At 41.2% G+C, this 14460-nt stretch overlaps 1 protein-coding gene across 4 annotated transcripts in view; it reads right to left on the bottom strand.

The window, feature by feature from the left end:
• Window positions 1-14460, bottom strand: part of PHTF2 (putative homeodomain transcription factor 2) — a 143517-nt gene that overhangs the window by 19737 nt on the left and 109320 nt on the right. For all 4 annotated transcript variants that reach the window (XM_075017208.1, XM_075017234.1, XM_075017224.1 and 1 more), the window contains 5 exons: window positions 13930-14058; window positions 12031-12303; window positions 11150-11281; window positions 10410-10496; window positions 8467-8622 (listed from right to left, as the gene is read on the bottom strand). In XM_075017208.1, the coding sequence (XP_074873309.1) occupies window positions 8467-8622; window positions 10410-10496; window positions 11150-11281; window positions 12031-12303; window positions 13930-14058 (777 nt within the window). The remainder of the gene's footprint in view (window positions 1-8466; window positions 8623-10409; window positions 10497-11149; window positions 11282-12030; window positions 12304-13929; window positions 14059-14460) is intronic.

Here is a 14460-nt window from a genome sequence, read left to right as displayed (position 1 = left end):
GAATGGTCTATAGGGATAGACTAGACCTAAACAGTCTAGTTAATCTGGAGGCTCCATTAGGCTGTTGTAATATTCTTTCAGTCTTATTAATGAGACTCTCTCCACAAAGGGACAAAAACAAAGAAAGATTCAAAATGATTGGTTTGGAACAGCTCTTGACAGAACTGTTAAACCTGCAGTATATTTGTTGGTAATAGATGTCAACAGATGAAGCAGATGGCTCCCACTTACAGAAGCACTGCTTCTCTTTTGGAAGTTCAGGAGGTCTAAGAGGTGAATAAAAGATTAAAACAGCTGCTTTTATTGACTTTGACTGTATTGTTTTTAGCTGAAGAATGTATATACCCAGTGACAAGTGTTATTCAAGCTGTGCAGTAAGTAGTTTTTTTTAGATGTGTCTGTCTATGCTTCACTGAGTTTGCACTTGCCGCCTGAACCCTGTAATCAAAGATTTCTAGCTGGTATCATCTGTTTGGCCCACACATGCTGCCTCTTTGGGTAGACACCAAGACTCTATAGAGGTGGTTCCTGCTCTGCTCCCCTCTGGTACGGGATAGCTCAGTGGTTTAAACATTGGCCTGCTAAACCCAGGGGTGTGAGCTCAATCCTTGAGGAGGCCACTGGGGGGGGTGGTCCTGGGGCAAATAGACTGTGTATCTTAGTGGCCTAATGGATAAGGCATTGGCCTCCCAAGCCTAGGATTGTGGGTTGAAATCCCATGTGAGGTGAAGGCCAATTTACTGTAAGTCACAAGGTAAAGGGGAGGAAGGTGTTTTCAAAACCAGAGAGGGACATTTGACAAAGCCCCCAGCTCCAGGGTGGCATTTGTTTCAGGACAGGCTTTCTGCTGGGAGGGATACCTCAGTGGTTTGAGCATTGGCCTGCTAAATCCAGGATTGAGAGTTCACTCCTTGAGGCAGCTAATTTAGGGATTGGGGCAAATAGGTATCAGTGATGGTGCTTGGCCCTGCCAAGAGGGCAAGGGACTGGATTAGATGATCTCCTGTGGTCCCTTCCAGCTCTAGGAGATGTGTATCTCCAGTTATTTCATTTACCCTTTAGGAAACAACCAAAGTAGAGGGGAAGGCGGGTGGTAGTGGATCAGCAGTTTCAACGCAGGGGCTATGTCTACACTAGGGGAAAACTTCGAAATGGCCATGCTAATGGCCAAATCAGAGAATACTAATGAGGCTCTGAAATGAACATTCAGCACCTCATTAGCATACTGCCAACTGCGGCACTTCGAAAGTGTTGCGTTTCACCTGCTCGAGCCTCGCCTACACGGGGGTCCTTTTCGAAAGCACCGCTCAAACATTGAAATCCCCTTATTCCTATCAGCTGACTTTAACACTTCCTTCTTTAAACAGTGCCCCAATTGACGATCCACTGAAGGTGAGTATCCCCAGGAGCAGTATGCCTGGGAGGGGAGAGCTTCAGAACAGGGTGCAAAACTGAAGACAGTCCTGCACAGCAAAGCAAGACATCAGATGTGACAGCAGGGAACTTCAAAAATGTCTGACTTAAAGACCAGGTAGCAGATATATGTATTTCAAATACCAAAACATTAAAAAATAAGGCAGCAGATGTCTGCTGTCTGATTAAATGCAGTTGCAGTCCCAGCTCGGGTGCTGAACAGCTGCTCAGTCCTACCACTGATACATGGATAGACTGAAATAGAAATTTAGCATAACTTGGGAAAGGAACCTATCTTTATCATGAAAGAACATGATACAGACGGGGATATGCCATCATGGCACCAATCTCGCTGACCTACACACTACACCTGATGACAACGGAAGGCTGTCTTCATAGATACATGAAATAGGATGCCACTGATTTAAACAGAGATCTTGGAAGATGGCTAAGAACCAGGCTGATGTCTCAGGATGGGGATGGGGTGGTCTAATATGTGCGGGGGGGGAGGGGGGGAAGACTACTCAGAATGGGCAAAAACATAAAATTTCTTGACTGGGGAAAAAAGCCTTATGTGGCCACCAGACGCATTGACTGAACTGGTAAAAGAAGAATGCACTGGTAGTAAAAGACTGGTGGGTTGAATATCCAAGTGTATGTGTCTGATCATTTGTTTTGCAGTTTTGCAAAAAGGGGCAGTCTGAAAATGTGTTTGGCAGTTTGATAAGTTTGCAAAGGCGTGAACTGAGTGTGCTTTGTTCCAGGGGGCCTTCCAGGGTTGATTGGCTTGGAGGCAAGGCTCTGAGTAAGGCCTAATCAGCAGTCTTTAAGAAGGCAGCCACAGCGAACAAGGCAGCAGCTAACTGGGAGTTTTGCTGGGAGTACACCTTGAGGGGATTCCTATATTGGTTGTCTTTTTCTTTTAGTTTTGTTTCTCTTCTGCCATTCAAGGTGGCACTAAAAACATCTGAGGAAACTCTGAAAAAAGGTAAAAGTGGATAGTGATTAGTCAGCTGTTGTGACTTGCACATAATGTGCCATGTTTGTCTTCTTCCCAGAAGGTAGGAAGAATTTCATATGTACCAAGTGCAAGCTGGTTGCCATCTTGGAAGAGAAGGTTAGAGGACTTGAGATGCAAATATCAACCCTACAGTCCATCAGAGAAGGTAAAGACTTCATTGACAGAAGACAGAATTTAATACTACAAACACAGCAGGCTGAGCAGCCAATGAAGGCAGTGCTAAACAAGGAAGAAAACTGGAAGCATGTAACCTTGAGAAGAAAGCCAGTTCAGGTATCTCCTATTCCAGTGGAGGTAAGCAACCACTTATAGGCTCTCTACCCAGGTGATCCAGTGGAGAATGCTGTGGCAAAGACCTCACAGGGACTGGCTCAGAAGACCCCACTGACTGGAAGGTATGAGATGAATAGTCCTCAGGATAGGGGTTCTACAACCACCACTCCTAGGAAAGGAAGATGGGTGGTGGTAGTCAGGGACTTCCTCCTCAGAGGGACGTAGTCATCCATCTCCCATCCAGACCTGGAATCCTGGAAAGTTTGCTGCTTCCCAGGAGCTAGAATCCAGGATGTGACAGAGTATCTTCCAAAAATCATCAAACCTGATTGTTACCCTTTCCTACTCCTCCATCGAAGAATTAATGACACAGACAAGAATGACCTTGAGCGGATGACTGCAGATTATATAGCCCTGGAAAGAAAGATCAAGGGATATGGAGCACAAGTGGTGTTCTCATCCATCCCCTGTTGAAGGAAGGGGACCAGGGAGAGATCATCAAATTGTGGAGGTAAATGTGTGATTGCACAGGTAGCATTGGAGAGAGGGCTTTGGTTTCTTTCACCATAGGACTTTGTTTCAGGAACAAGGATTGCTAAGAAGAGAAGGGATCCACCTAACAAAGAGTAAACAGCATCTTCGCGGGCAGGCTTGCAAACCTAGTCTTGAGGGCTTTAAACTAGGTTCATCAGGGGGATGGTGACAAACCCTGAGCTAAGTGGAGAAGGAGGAAGAAACAACAAAGGAGGACCCCGATTTTAAAGGGGAAGGTAGGCCAATCTAAGCTGTTTGTACATAAATGCAAAGAAGCCTGGGAAACAAATAGGCACAGTCAAAGGCATATGAGGTGACCAGAATAACGGAGACTTGGTGGGCTGACTCTCATAACTGGAGAACTGTCATGAGGGAATAAACTGTTCAGGAAGGACAGGCGGGGTAAAAAGGAGGAGGAGTTGTGCTGTATGTGAGAGAACAGTGTGATTGCTCAGAGCTCCAGTATATGGAGGGAGAAAAGCCAATTGAGAGTCTTTGGGTTAAGCTCAGAGGCGGAAGCAACAGAGATGGTGATGTGGTTGGTGTCTGCTGTAGACTGCCAATCAGGTAGATGAAGATTTCTTCAGACAATTAAGAGAAGCTTCCAAATCGCAGGACCTGGTTCTCATGGGAGACCTTAATCACCTGGACATTTGTTGGGAGACCAATACAGCAATGCACAGACAATCCAGGAGGTTTTTGGAGAACGCTGGGAATAACTTCCATGTACAAGAGCTGCAGGAACCAACCTGGAGCCATGGGCAACTTGACCTCCTGCTCACTAACTGGGAAGAACTAGTAATAGAAGTGGGCGGCCACCTAAGCTGCAGTGACCATGAGACGGTAGATTTCTGGATCCTAACAAAAGGAAGAAAGGTGAGCAGTAAAATACAGACTGTTGATTTCAGAAGAGCAGACTGACTCCCTGAAAGAATTGATGGACAGGATCCCATGGGAAATCAATATGAAGGGGATAGGAGGTCAGGAGAACTGGCACTATTTTAAAGAAGTCTTGCTGGGGTACAGGAACAAACCATCCTGATGAAAAGCAAACATGGTAGGCTGCTAGTGTTAAATTGGAGTTTTATGGATTCTATTTTGTTTTTAGACAGACTCCATTTTGTCACTGCTTTCAGTTGGCTTCCATTTTGAAAGATGGCTGATGACATGGGCTCATCTTCTCCCCTCAAATAAGGAAGGAAGATTAAGATGGAAAGACTAAGATGGGAAAATGACTCCAGTCTGTCCAGGGACAGGAGCCTATAAAAAGGGGTGGAGCCCGCATCTTAGCACGCGCTCACTCTCTTCAGTGTCCCCTGTCAGTGCTGGTAGCAGAAGAAAATCAACATTCCTGATCCAACAGTTCCTGTATCCAGTTCCTGACATCCGTGATGGTTAATCCCTGTGTCCTCCTTCTCGTCTAGGATGTGGTATTGTTTCTTTATTTTTTCTTCATGATCTTATCGTGAGGGTCTATCAGGCTAACATCCAAGTCATTATTTATTTTTGTCTCCTTATGTTGCAGAGAGTCCTAGTTTCTTCGTAGCGTTGTATTATACTGTTTGTGCTATTACTAAAATGCCTGTTATTTATATTCAGCTTACTTTTGTTGTAACTACACAATAACCAATGACAAAGGCAGAGAGGGGTAGAGCTCTACAGACTAGCCCATCTTCTGTTGAGTAAAACTATAGTTCTAACTGTCTTGGGCTAACAAGGCAACGAGCTTGGCTTAACAGGGAAATCCTCGGTGAGCTCAAACTCAAAAAGCATGCATATTAGAAATGGAAATTTGGACAGATGACTAAGGAGGAGTATGAATATATGGCTGGAGAATGTCGTGGAGTAATCAGGAAAGCAAAAACATAATTGGACCAGTAGCTAGCAAGGAATGTGAAGGGTTAACAAGAAGGGGTTCTACAGGCATGTTAACAACGGGAGAGTGATCAGAGATGCTGTGGAGCTGTTACTGGATGAGAGAGGTAACCTACTGACAGCTGATGCAGGAAAAGCTGAGATACTCAATGCTTTTTTTGCTTCAGTCTTCACACACAAGATCAGTTCCCAACCTATGACACTAGGCAATGCAGTATGGGAAGGAGGTGGGCAGCCCTTGGTGAGGAAAGAACAGGTTAAGAGCTACTTAGAAAATCTAGTGGTACACAGATCCATGGTTTTGGATTTAATGCATCCAAGGGTACAGAGGGAATTGGCAGATGTCATTGCAGAACCTCTGGGCATTATCTTTGAAAACTCATGGAGATCGGGAGAAGTCCCGTATGACTGGAAAAAGTCAAACATAGTGCCCATCTTTAAAAAAAGGAAGGACAATCCAGGGAACTATAGACCCGTCATCCTTACCTCAGTCCCTGGAAAAATCATGGAGGGGAATCCTTGTGGTATTAATTTTGGAGCACTTGGAAGAGGGGAAAGTGATCAAGAGTAGTCAACATGGATTCTCCAAGGGCAAGTCATGCCTGATGAATTTAATTAGCTTTTATGATAAGGTAACAGGCTCTGTGGACATGGGGAAGTCAATGGATGTGATATACTTTGACTTTAGCAAAGCTTTGATACAGTCTCCCACAACATTCTTGCCCATAAGTTAAGGAAGTATGGATTGGATACATGGACTGTTAGGTGGACAGAAAGCTGGCTACAGTGTCAGGCCAAACAGGTAGTGATCAGTGCTCAATGTCTGGTTGATGATCAGATTCAAGTGGAGTGCCCCAAGGATCAGTTCTAGGGATGGTACTGTTCAACATCTTTATTAAGTGACCTGGACGAGGGCATGGATTGCACTCTCAGCAAATTTCCAAATGTCACTAAGCTGGGGGGTCAGCTAGATACATTGGAGGATAGGGACAGAGTCCAGAGTGACCTTAAAAATTGGAGGATTGAGCCAAAAGAAATTTGATGAGGTTCAAAACAAGGAAAAGTGCAGAGTCCTGCACTTGGGATGGAAGAATCCCAAGCACTGTTACAAGCTGGGGACTGACTGGCTAAGTACCAGTGCAGCAAAAAAGGACCTGGCGACTATAGCAGATGAGAGGCTGGATATGAGTCAAGAGTATGCCCTTGTAGCCATAAAGGCTAGCGGCATGTTGGGGTGCATTAGGAGAAGCATTTCCAGCAGATCTAGAGAAATTATTATTCCCCTCTACTTGCCAATGGTGAGGCCACATCTGGAGTACTGTGTCCAGTTCTGGGCCCACAGTACAGAAAGGATGTGGACACATCGGAGCAGGTTCAGCAGAAGGCAACAAAAACGATTAAGGGCTGGAGAACATGACCTATGAGGAGAGGCTAGGAGATATGGGCTTATTTAGTTTGCAGAAGAGAAGGCTGAGGGGCGATCTGATAGCAGCCTTCAACTTCCTGAAATGGGGCTCTTAAGAGGATGGAGAGAGACTGTTTTCAGTCGTGACAGATGGCAGAACAAGGAGCAATGGTCTGAAGTTGGAGGGAAAGGTGTAGGTGGGATATTAGGACAAGCTATTTCACCAGGAGGTGGTGAAGCACTGGAATGCGTTACAGAGAGAGATGGTGGAATCTCCATCCCTAGAGGTTTTTTAAGTCCCAGCTCAACATAGTCATGGCTGGGATGATTTAGATGGGATTGATCTGCTTTAGGCAGGGGGCTGGCCTACACGACCCCCTGAGGTCCCTTCCAAACCGAGAATTCTATTATTCTGTGAACTGATGGATCACCCGAAGGAATTCAGATGAGCAGGTAGTTCACTCGTGCAATAGCTGAGGTTCTTTGAAATGGGATGTTCCTATGTGTGCTCCATGTTAGGTGTTTTGGTGCCCTGCACTCCTAATTGTAGACTTTTGGTAGCAGTGCCCTGATTGGTCAGGGTGCAACCTGCCATTCATACTCAGTTCCTTCTCTGCCCCAGAGGAACACGTCAAACTCCAAAGTAGAGGGGAAGAGGGTGAATAGTGGTGCACCCAGAGGGACAACCATCTCAAATAACTTCATTTACTGGGCAAGCTCCCCACGTAGGACATGACAACTCAAAACAACACTAGATCCTACCAGAACAACAGATGCAAAACTATAGACATATTTCTATTGCTACGATGATCAACCCCCACAACAACAACACCTTTTAAGACCCCTGGGTCCTATACATACCTATCACAAAATAAAGTGTACTTAATTGAATACACAAAAGGCCACAATAATCACTGCATCTGAAGCCAATCACTGTGATTGCAAATGAACTTACACAAAAAAATTACAGAAGGAAAAAAAAACACCATCATCCATGAGTGAACACTTTCCACAAAGTGATCAATACATAGCTGATTGCTTAATCCTCATCCTCAAAGGAAACCTCCGCAACACAAGCCTGCAAGCTTAAATTCATAACGTTGCTAGAAACTAAAAATCACAAATTGCAGAGGCATATTTTGTAATTAGCTATACATCTAAACTATACCCACTTAAACTATAACACTGAGTACATTTCCCAGACCTGAATAGTGGCATCTAAGATTGAGAACTTGCTTTTCTCACCAACAGAAATTGATCCAATAAATGATAATACTTTGCCTATCTTGCATCTATGCAAAAAATCTGTTTTTACGGGAAGCCCATTTTACTAGGGCAGGGGTCAACAACCGTTGGCACACAACCCATAACAGTAGTCCAGTGGCAGACTGCAAGACAGTTTGTTCATATATAGAGCATCTGCAGGCCCTCTCCACAATCTCCCAGTGGTTATAGTTTGCCATTCCTGGCCAACGAGAGCTGGGGGAAGCAGGAGCCAGCAAGTCCCTGCAGTTTGTGCTGCTTCCATAGCACCCACTGGCAGGAAACAGGGTACCATGGCCATTGGGAGTTGCAGTGGACCATACTTACAGATGTGCAATATAAATGGCCTCTCAGCCTGCCAGCGACCCTGACAGGCTGCATGCCAAAGGTTGCTGACTCCTGTAGTAGGACAACAGCAGCTTTTATGGCAGCTTCTGCAGATTGCTTGCAAAAGACTACTATAAGATTTGTGCGGTGGCTAGGTAAAGCTAAAAGCACTTTTTACTGAGCATTACTCTATATTTGGCAGTTTGTAAAAATATGGAAACTGAGTACCATGTTGTACCTGTCCTTAATCCTATAATTTTACTGAAATTAGGGATGTTTAAAAGTCTATGGCCCATAGATTCCCAGACTGAAGACATGTGAAGAGAGAAATATGCAGGTCTCTGTACAGTCTCACCTGCTCAGTAAGTAATATTGAGGTATTGCTGTATTTTTTACTTGTTTCAGATCCAAGTGTAACAAATCTTAGAAGAAAGAGAGTTAATGAAATGCACCAAATCACTAGTTCCCAATTGTAGTGACAATCAAGGAAGATCTCATGCACATGAAGCAACTGAAATTAAAGAGAAAAAGCAAAATTAAAATTCATTGAACTTCAAAATAAAGCTTAGTGCTACAATAAGAAAAACTTTGGTTCCTATTTTTTGGGGTAAAATACGGATCTGATTTTTACTTTGTAACAGACTTTTTATATTTCAGAGTTAACATTCTATTAACAAAGGCAGGTTTTCATATAAGGGCTGAACAGGTCTACGAGGAAGGTACGAAGTTTTGTTCTCTTCTGCATGTAAGTAAAGGAAAATTAAAAAAGCCCCAAGCTTAAACTCCTAAAGTTATTGCTTTTGCTTGCAAACCGCGAAATACATAATTTGATTAAGATGAAAACTAAATCCAATGTAGTTGCTAAACAAAATTATATTCATATTAAAAATTTTTATGGTTCATGCTATTTTAGCTTGGAGATCATGGTGTTCATGGTAATCGTGAAGCTGAATAAAAGCCAAGGTGAGCCTGTCATGCAAGACTGAACCCAGCTCTACAGGTGCCACAGATAAGAGGTGGAGAGCCAGAAAAGTCCCTTCTCCTCTTCACCACCTTCCTTTCAAAACTAGACTGCAAGGTAATGTGTCATGGCCTGAGTCAGCCGTCCAGTGAGTAGGTCCCACAATGTGTCATTCCATTTGCTGGCAACTGAGCTCTCACCCGCCAGCTGCTGAAACCTCTGCCTAGGTGCTATGGGCCATCTGAATGCAGGAAAAGAGAGAGATGCATCACTCATGGTCCTCAGCCTCAACAGCAGGGTAAATAGGTAAGGGGCTGGAAAAGGGTAGCAAGACATCCAGGAGAGTAGGGCAGATGGCACAGTGCTTCCTTGAGTGACCCTTGTGTAATTTATCTTTTATTTTTCCTGCCCCTCTCCCATGACATATATCGTAAGTTTCTGCACCAAAACTGTAGTCTTATTTACACCTTTGGCCAAGAAAAGGCAGTGAAATTATTTTTGGTGAAAAAAAGAATAATAAAACAATAGCTAGTTGATTTAAATGACAGGACTCTTGGTAATTGCAGACATTCAAGCATTTCCAGTGAACACAAAATCTTCACCATTTGACTATATGAACACAGATTTGCTATCATATATTCCACTAGAGGGCAGGCTAATACTAAACAATGAAATCTTTCCTGAAGAAGAGTTCTGCCTAAGCTTTCACTAACACAAGCTGGACCAATAAAAGATGTTACCACAACTGGGCTCCCTAATATCCTAGGACCAGCATGGCTACAATATCACTGCATTCCCTATTTCTCACAGAAATCAAGATGGCAGTTTATAGGAACAGACTGAGAGGAATAAGCATATAAACACTGGAAATGCAAATAATTAAGATGCTATGAAAGTATTTCACTGAATATTACTGTATCATATTTCTACAATTCCTAATTACAAAGCTGCCTGAAAAAAGCAGGTTTGCAAAGGAAGGCTTTTGATAGGATGTGTTCTGAAATCACTAAGATCTAATGTTCACAAGGGACAGAGAAATTGGATGATAAAAAGTATAACAGATATGTGAACATCACAATTCACTTTTTATGTATACACTTGGTATAACACATTTTAGACATCTAGTTTTTACTATATATTACTCAATTTATCCATTTTAAAAAGTGAAATTTCTAAAATGGATAAACTGAATAGTATATAGTAGAAACTATAATCTTATGACAAAGGCTATTTTCACAGTATATCTTCCAACCTGGAAGCTTGCTTATAAAGTGAAATGCTTTAAAAAGAAGTATTCTAAAGTCTTGGCCACCTCTACATAAATGAAGTATCCTCACCTGAGCACAGCAGGTAAATACAACTGAGATAGTCAACAGGAAGGCAGATGATACTATTACATCAACTGACCGCTGAGGACCTCGCCGCTAAAAATAAGGGAAACATATTGAGTGAAAGTTGGTGTTGTCACTGACCATGAAGCTTTGTAAATCTATTCATGTTCACACACCCAGCAAAGGCTGATCGTGGCTCAGTGGCATAATCTAGAATTTTAGAAACAAAATGTTTTACTTTAATTTAACAGTGTAACTACCCATTAGTATTTCCTGAGACAATGCATCACTAATGAAAAAGAAAGGGGAAGTGCGTGGCATGGGTGGATCAGGGAAACTATAACAGACTATGAAATTTCTACCACTGGTTTGTTCAGTTCCCCAGTGATCCAAAGGTGCTTCTAATTAACCGGTTTTCCCTAATTGCCCCATAAATGGCAAAGATATTGTGACTCAGGCGATAGGAAGTGAAAACTTGTGTTGACAGCAGAGTTGGGGGTACAGATCGCTGCTGCTAAGGTGTCACCTTCATGCATTCAGGGCAACAATGTCTTTCAATGCAAGGCATTGCATTGGGACACCAAAAGATTATAATTTTTACCTATGCTATGCTTCTACATATGAAAACTCTCATAAGGGAGGGAGGGAAAAGTAGTAAGATCTGGGATAGGCTAATATGATTGGAAAGGCACATCTTCGTTTTTAGTGCAATGTAAGAGTGATAGGAAAAAATATGGTCATTTTACCTTCAGGTAGGACCGGAGAGAGAGCCACATTTTTATATTTTGCACCTTCTTCAGCCGAAAGTGAGGAATCTCTGATTTTCTTGCCCTTCTAGCGGATGTTAAATGACCAAAGAGTTTAGCAAAAAGAAGCCTCTAAGAGAGATGAACAAAACTTTACTGTGGAGTATAAATTCATTAAAAACACAATGAAAGAAAACTGGGCTCAACATGGTGGATCAATTTAGTTTCATATATTAAACATACTGCTTTAAAAGCAGAAATACATGTAGTACTATACTAAAAAATCCCAAATAATATGCATCTATTAATGGTACAGAATAGGAAAATTTAACTCTGCTTTATTGCAAATTTGCAGTTTACACAGCTCCATTACAAGTAGTGCTGCGGCATTTTTCTGCAAATCAAAAGTACAGGTCGAACCATTACTCTGGCAATTTTGAGACCTGACTGGTGCCGAACCAGAGAATTTCCTGAATGACTGGAAGTCAATGTTGCCTAGCAGCATACCAATACTTTCTCTGCATGCTGGGCTCTTACACACATTTAGGAGTAAATTAGTGACAGATAACAGCGCAGAACAGTGAGCCAGGACTCGTGGCTGTAAACAAACTTTATGGGATCATGTCAACTTTGCCACAGCACAATAATTGGACATTCATCTAACTAAAACGATGCCAAACAACAGATGTTGCCTGACTAGAGAGGTTCATCCTGTAGTCACAAATTCATATCATGATTACAGAATAGTTTCAAACAAACAAATTTTGATAAAGTCATAATGAAACATTTTGGAACACATGTTCAGTGAAATTTCAAAGAAACAGGTTTTCTTTTTCTTCCATAAAACAATGCAAGAATGAGAGGCTTTGTATTATATTTACCTGTTTGTATGTTCTCTCTGCTACACACAGCAAAAAAAAGAAAATCCATACAAGCGATACACGGACTATAAAACTTATTATAACCATAGAAATAATCAGCATGTCGCCATTAGACCCAAATGCAATAATATAAAGTTCAGTGGCAGAATGTGTAGCTAACTGTTCCAAATCCTTAGTTTGGGAAAGTCGAAATATAAATGGTGTTAAACCCAGGATTAGAGAGATTACATTTCCAAAAATCTGGTATCCTATTCCTGGTATGTAGCTGTTGACCTAAAAATGGGATAAATAAAGTTATTGTAAGAATTAACCTCAGCCCTCTTACTGTCAACAATTTTATTACCTCAGTTTAGCAATGTTAGTTTACAACAATAAAAAGGATGTAAAATATTTATTAAACACCTTCAACATTTACTGTTAAAGTAACTGTATACCTCTGAATATACAAAATGACAATGAAACTGAGTTTGAGGATGGATAGCTATAGAAGCAGCTGAAAATAGTTAATGCATGCAGAAAATAAGTCAGTAAGTGCAAGTTATTTCTTCTTATAAGGAATTAAAATAGTTAACAAGCTCTGGGAGAACTGGATAATTTTGTTTAAAAATAAAGACAACACTGAAATTACAATCACCCTTATTGCTTTGCTTACAGTTATCTTGTTTTTCTTCCTTGTATCTTTGTCTTTTTAGACTGTAAGTTTTTTGCAGGGACAGCAACTTTCTAAATGTTTACACAACATGTAGCACTATGGATTCCCAATCCTGCCTAGGTCTTTGGGTTTTATTAAAATATAAATAAATAATAGATGACTATACCATCTTTATGGCTAAGGCATATGTGGCTGAATGAAGCATATAACTGTACTGTCCTTCCAATGGCTTGTCCACAGAGGATAACACACTCAGGCTATGTCTACACTTACTGGGAATGTCGACGGCTGCTACACAATTTTAGGTACACCAATTGCATACCTAAAATCAGTTTTGCAGCAGTTAACATTGGTCCCTGTCTTCACTGCAGAATGTCAACAGGAGAACTCCTCCCGCTGATTTTCTTAATCCTTGCAACTCGCAAGGAGTTCCAGGTTCAACACAGATAGTACTATTCGATCTTCAACAGCTAGTGTAGGCCTAACCTCATTTGTTGTTAAAACTTAATGAGGATTCTCTTTGCTATACTTGTGGCTTGTCTGCATTTGTTATTTATTTTCTTTTTGTCTGTGTCCCTACCAGTTGCAGAGGTGAAGTATACGGCAGAGGTAGTTAACAGGTGGACCACAGGTCAAATCTGGACCAGATGATTTTGAATGAACCTCAAAACATTTTATTTACTAAAAAGCATTGTTATTTGTTTCTGGAATCTGGACCTTGATTATAACTTCATGAAGAAATTTGGACCTTGACAAAAAATAATGGATTTAGCCATCTGTTTCTCTTAAAAGGAGAATTTAATCGGGGAACATTTTGGTGCAATCAAACTCTCATCCATTTTCTTAAAGATTTATTTCCTGAAGTATGCAGCCTTTTTTTCCAACCTTAACTATAGTTTTTAGATATTTATAAATACATTTTTTAAGTTTTGATCTTCATGTAAAACCCCCAACTGAAATTGGTTGTTCCCCAGAGTTGGGGGACCAATGGTGACACTCAAGTGCCTGAATATAAATCAAATAATGACTAACAATTTAGTTAACTATATGGCTCTATAGTAATTCATATAAAAATGCACTGTTATTAAATCTCAGATCTTAAGATGGTGGCAAAATGAAATAAGAATGAGATTTCATGGAACAAGACTTCTAACAATATTCCCTGAAGGTTATCAAAGACAAATATCCGATAAATTCTGAGTTCTAATCATAGTCTGCATGTATTAAAAAAAGAAAAGAATACTTACCCTGTTCATTATCATGCCACTGATTTCAAGCACTGACATATCGGCTTTCTTGCAATCATTACCCTCCCATAAAATAGCGCTTACTTTTTCTAGTCCTGGATTGGAACTATGGAGCCAGGGTAAATGATTCTATAGAAAACAAGGATATTCATTTGAAAATTAGTATTGTATAGCTCACCAACAAAATTTATTTCACTGTCAAAACATGATCCAAGTTTAACAGATGCATCCATGTCTGCCCATGCTTGGAAAGAGCTACAAAAACCAGCTCTGTGTCGTGAACTGTCCCATCCATTTTAGTGGATGCTAACTTAAATAACAATTGAAACAATAAATGTCACATATAAATTATTTCAGACCTCAAAGTCTGTAAAAAAGGAGAAGAAGAATCATATTATTTTAAAAAAAAATTAGAAGATTGACACACCTATAGGACTTTATGAACAATTGGGAGAATCATAGAATACTAGGACTGGATGGGACCTCGAGAGGCCATCAAGTCCAGCCCCCTACCCCAATGGCAGGACCAAG

This window comes from Carettochelys insculpta, chromosome 1 (assembly GCF_033958435.1).
Source record: "Carettochelys insculpta isolate YL-2023 chromosome 1, ASM3395843v1, whole genome shotgun sequence".
Taxonomy (NCBI): Eukaryota; Metazoa; Chordata; order Testudines; family Carettochelyidae; genus Carettochelys; species Carettochelys insculpta.
This window is presented reverse-complemented; position numbering and strand designations above follow the sequence as displayed.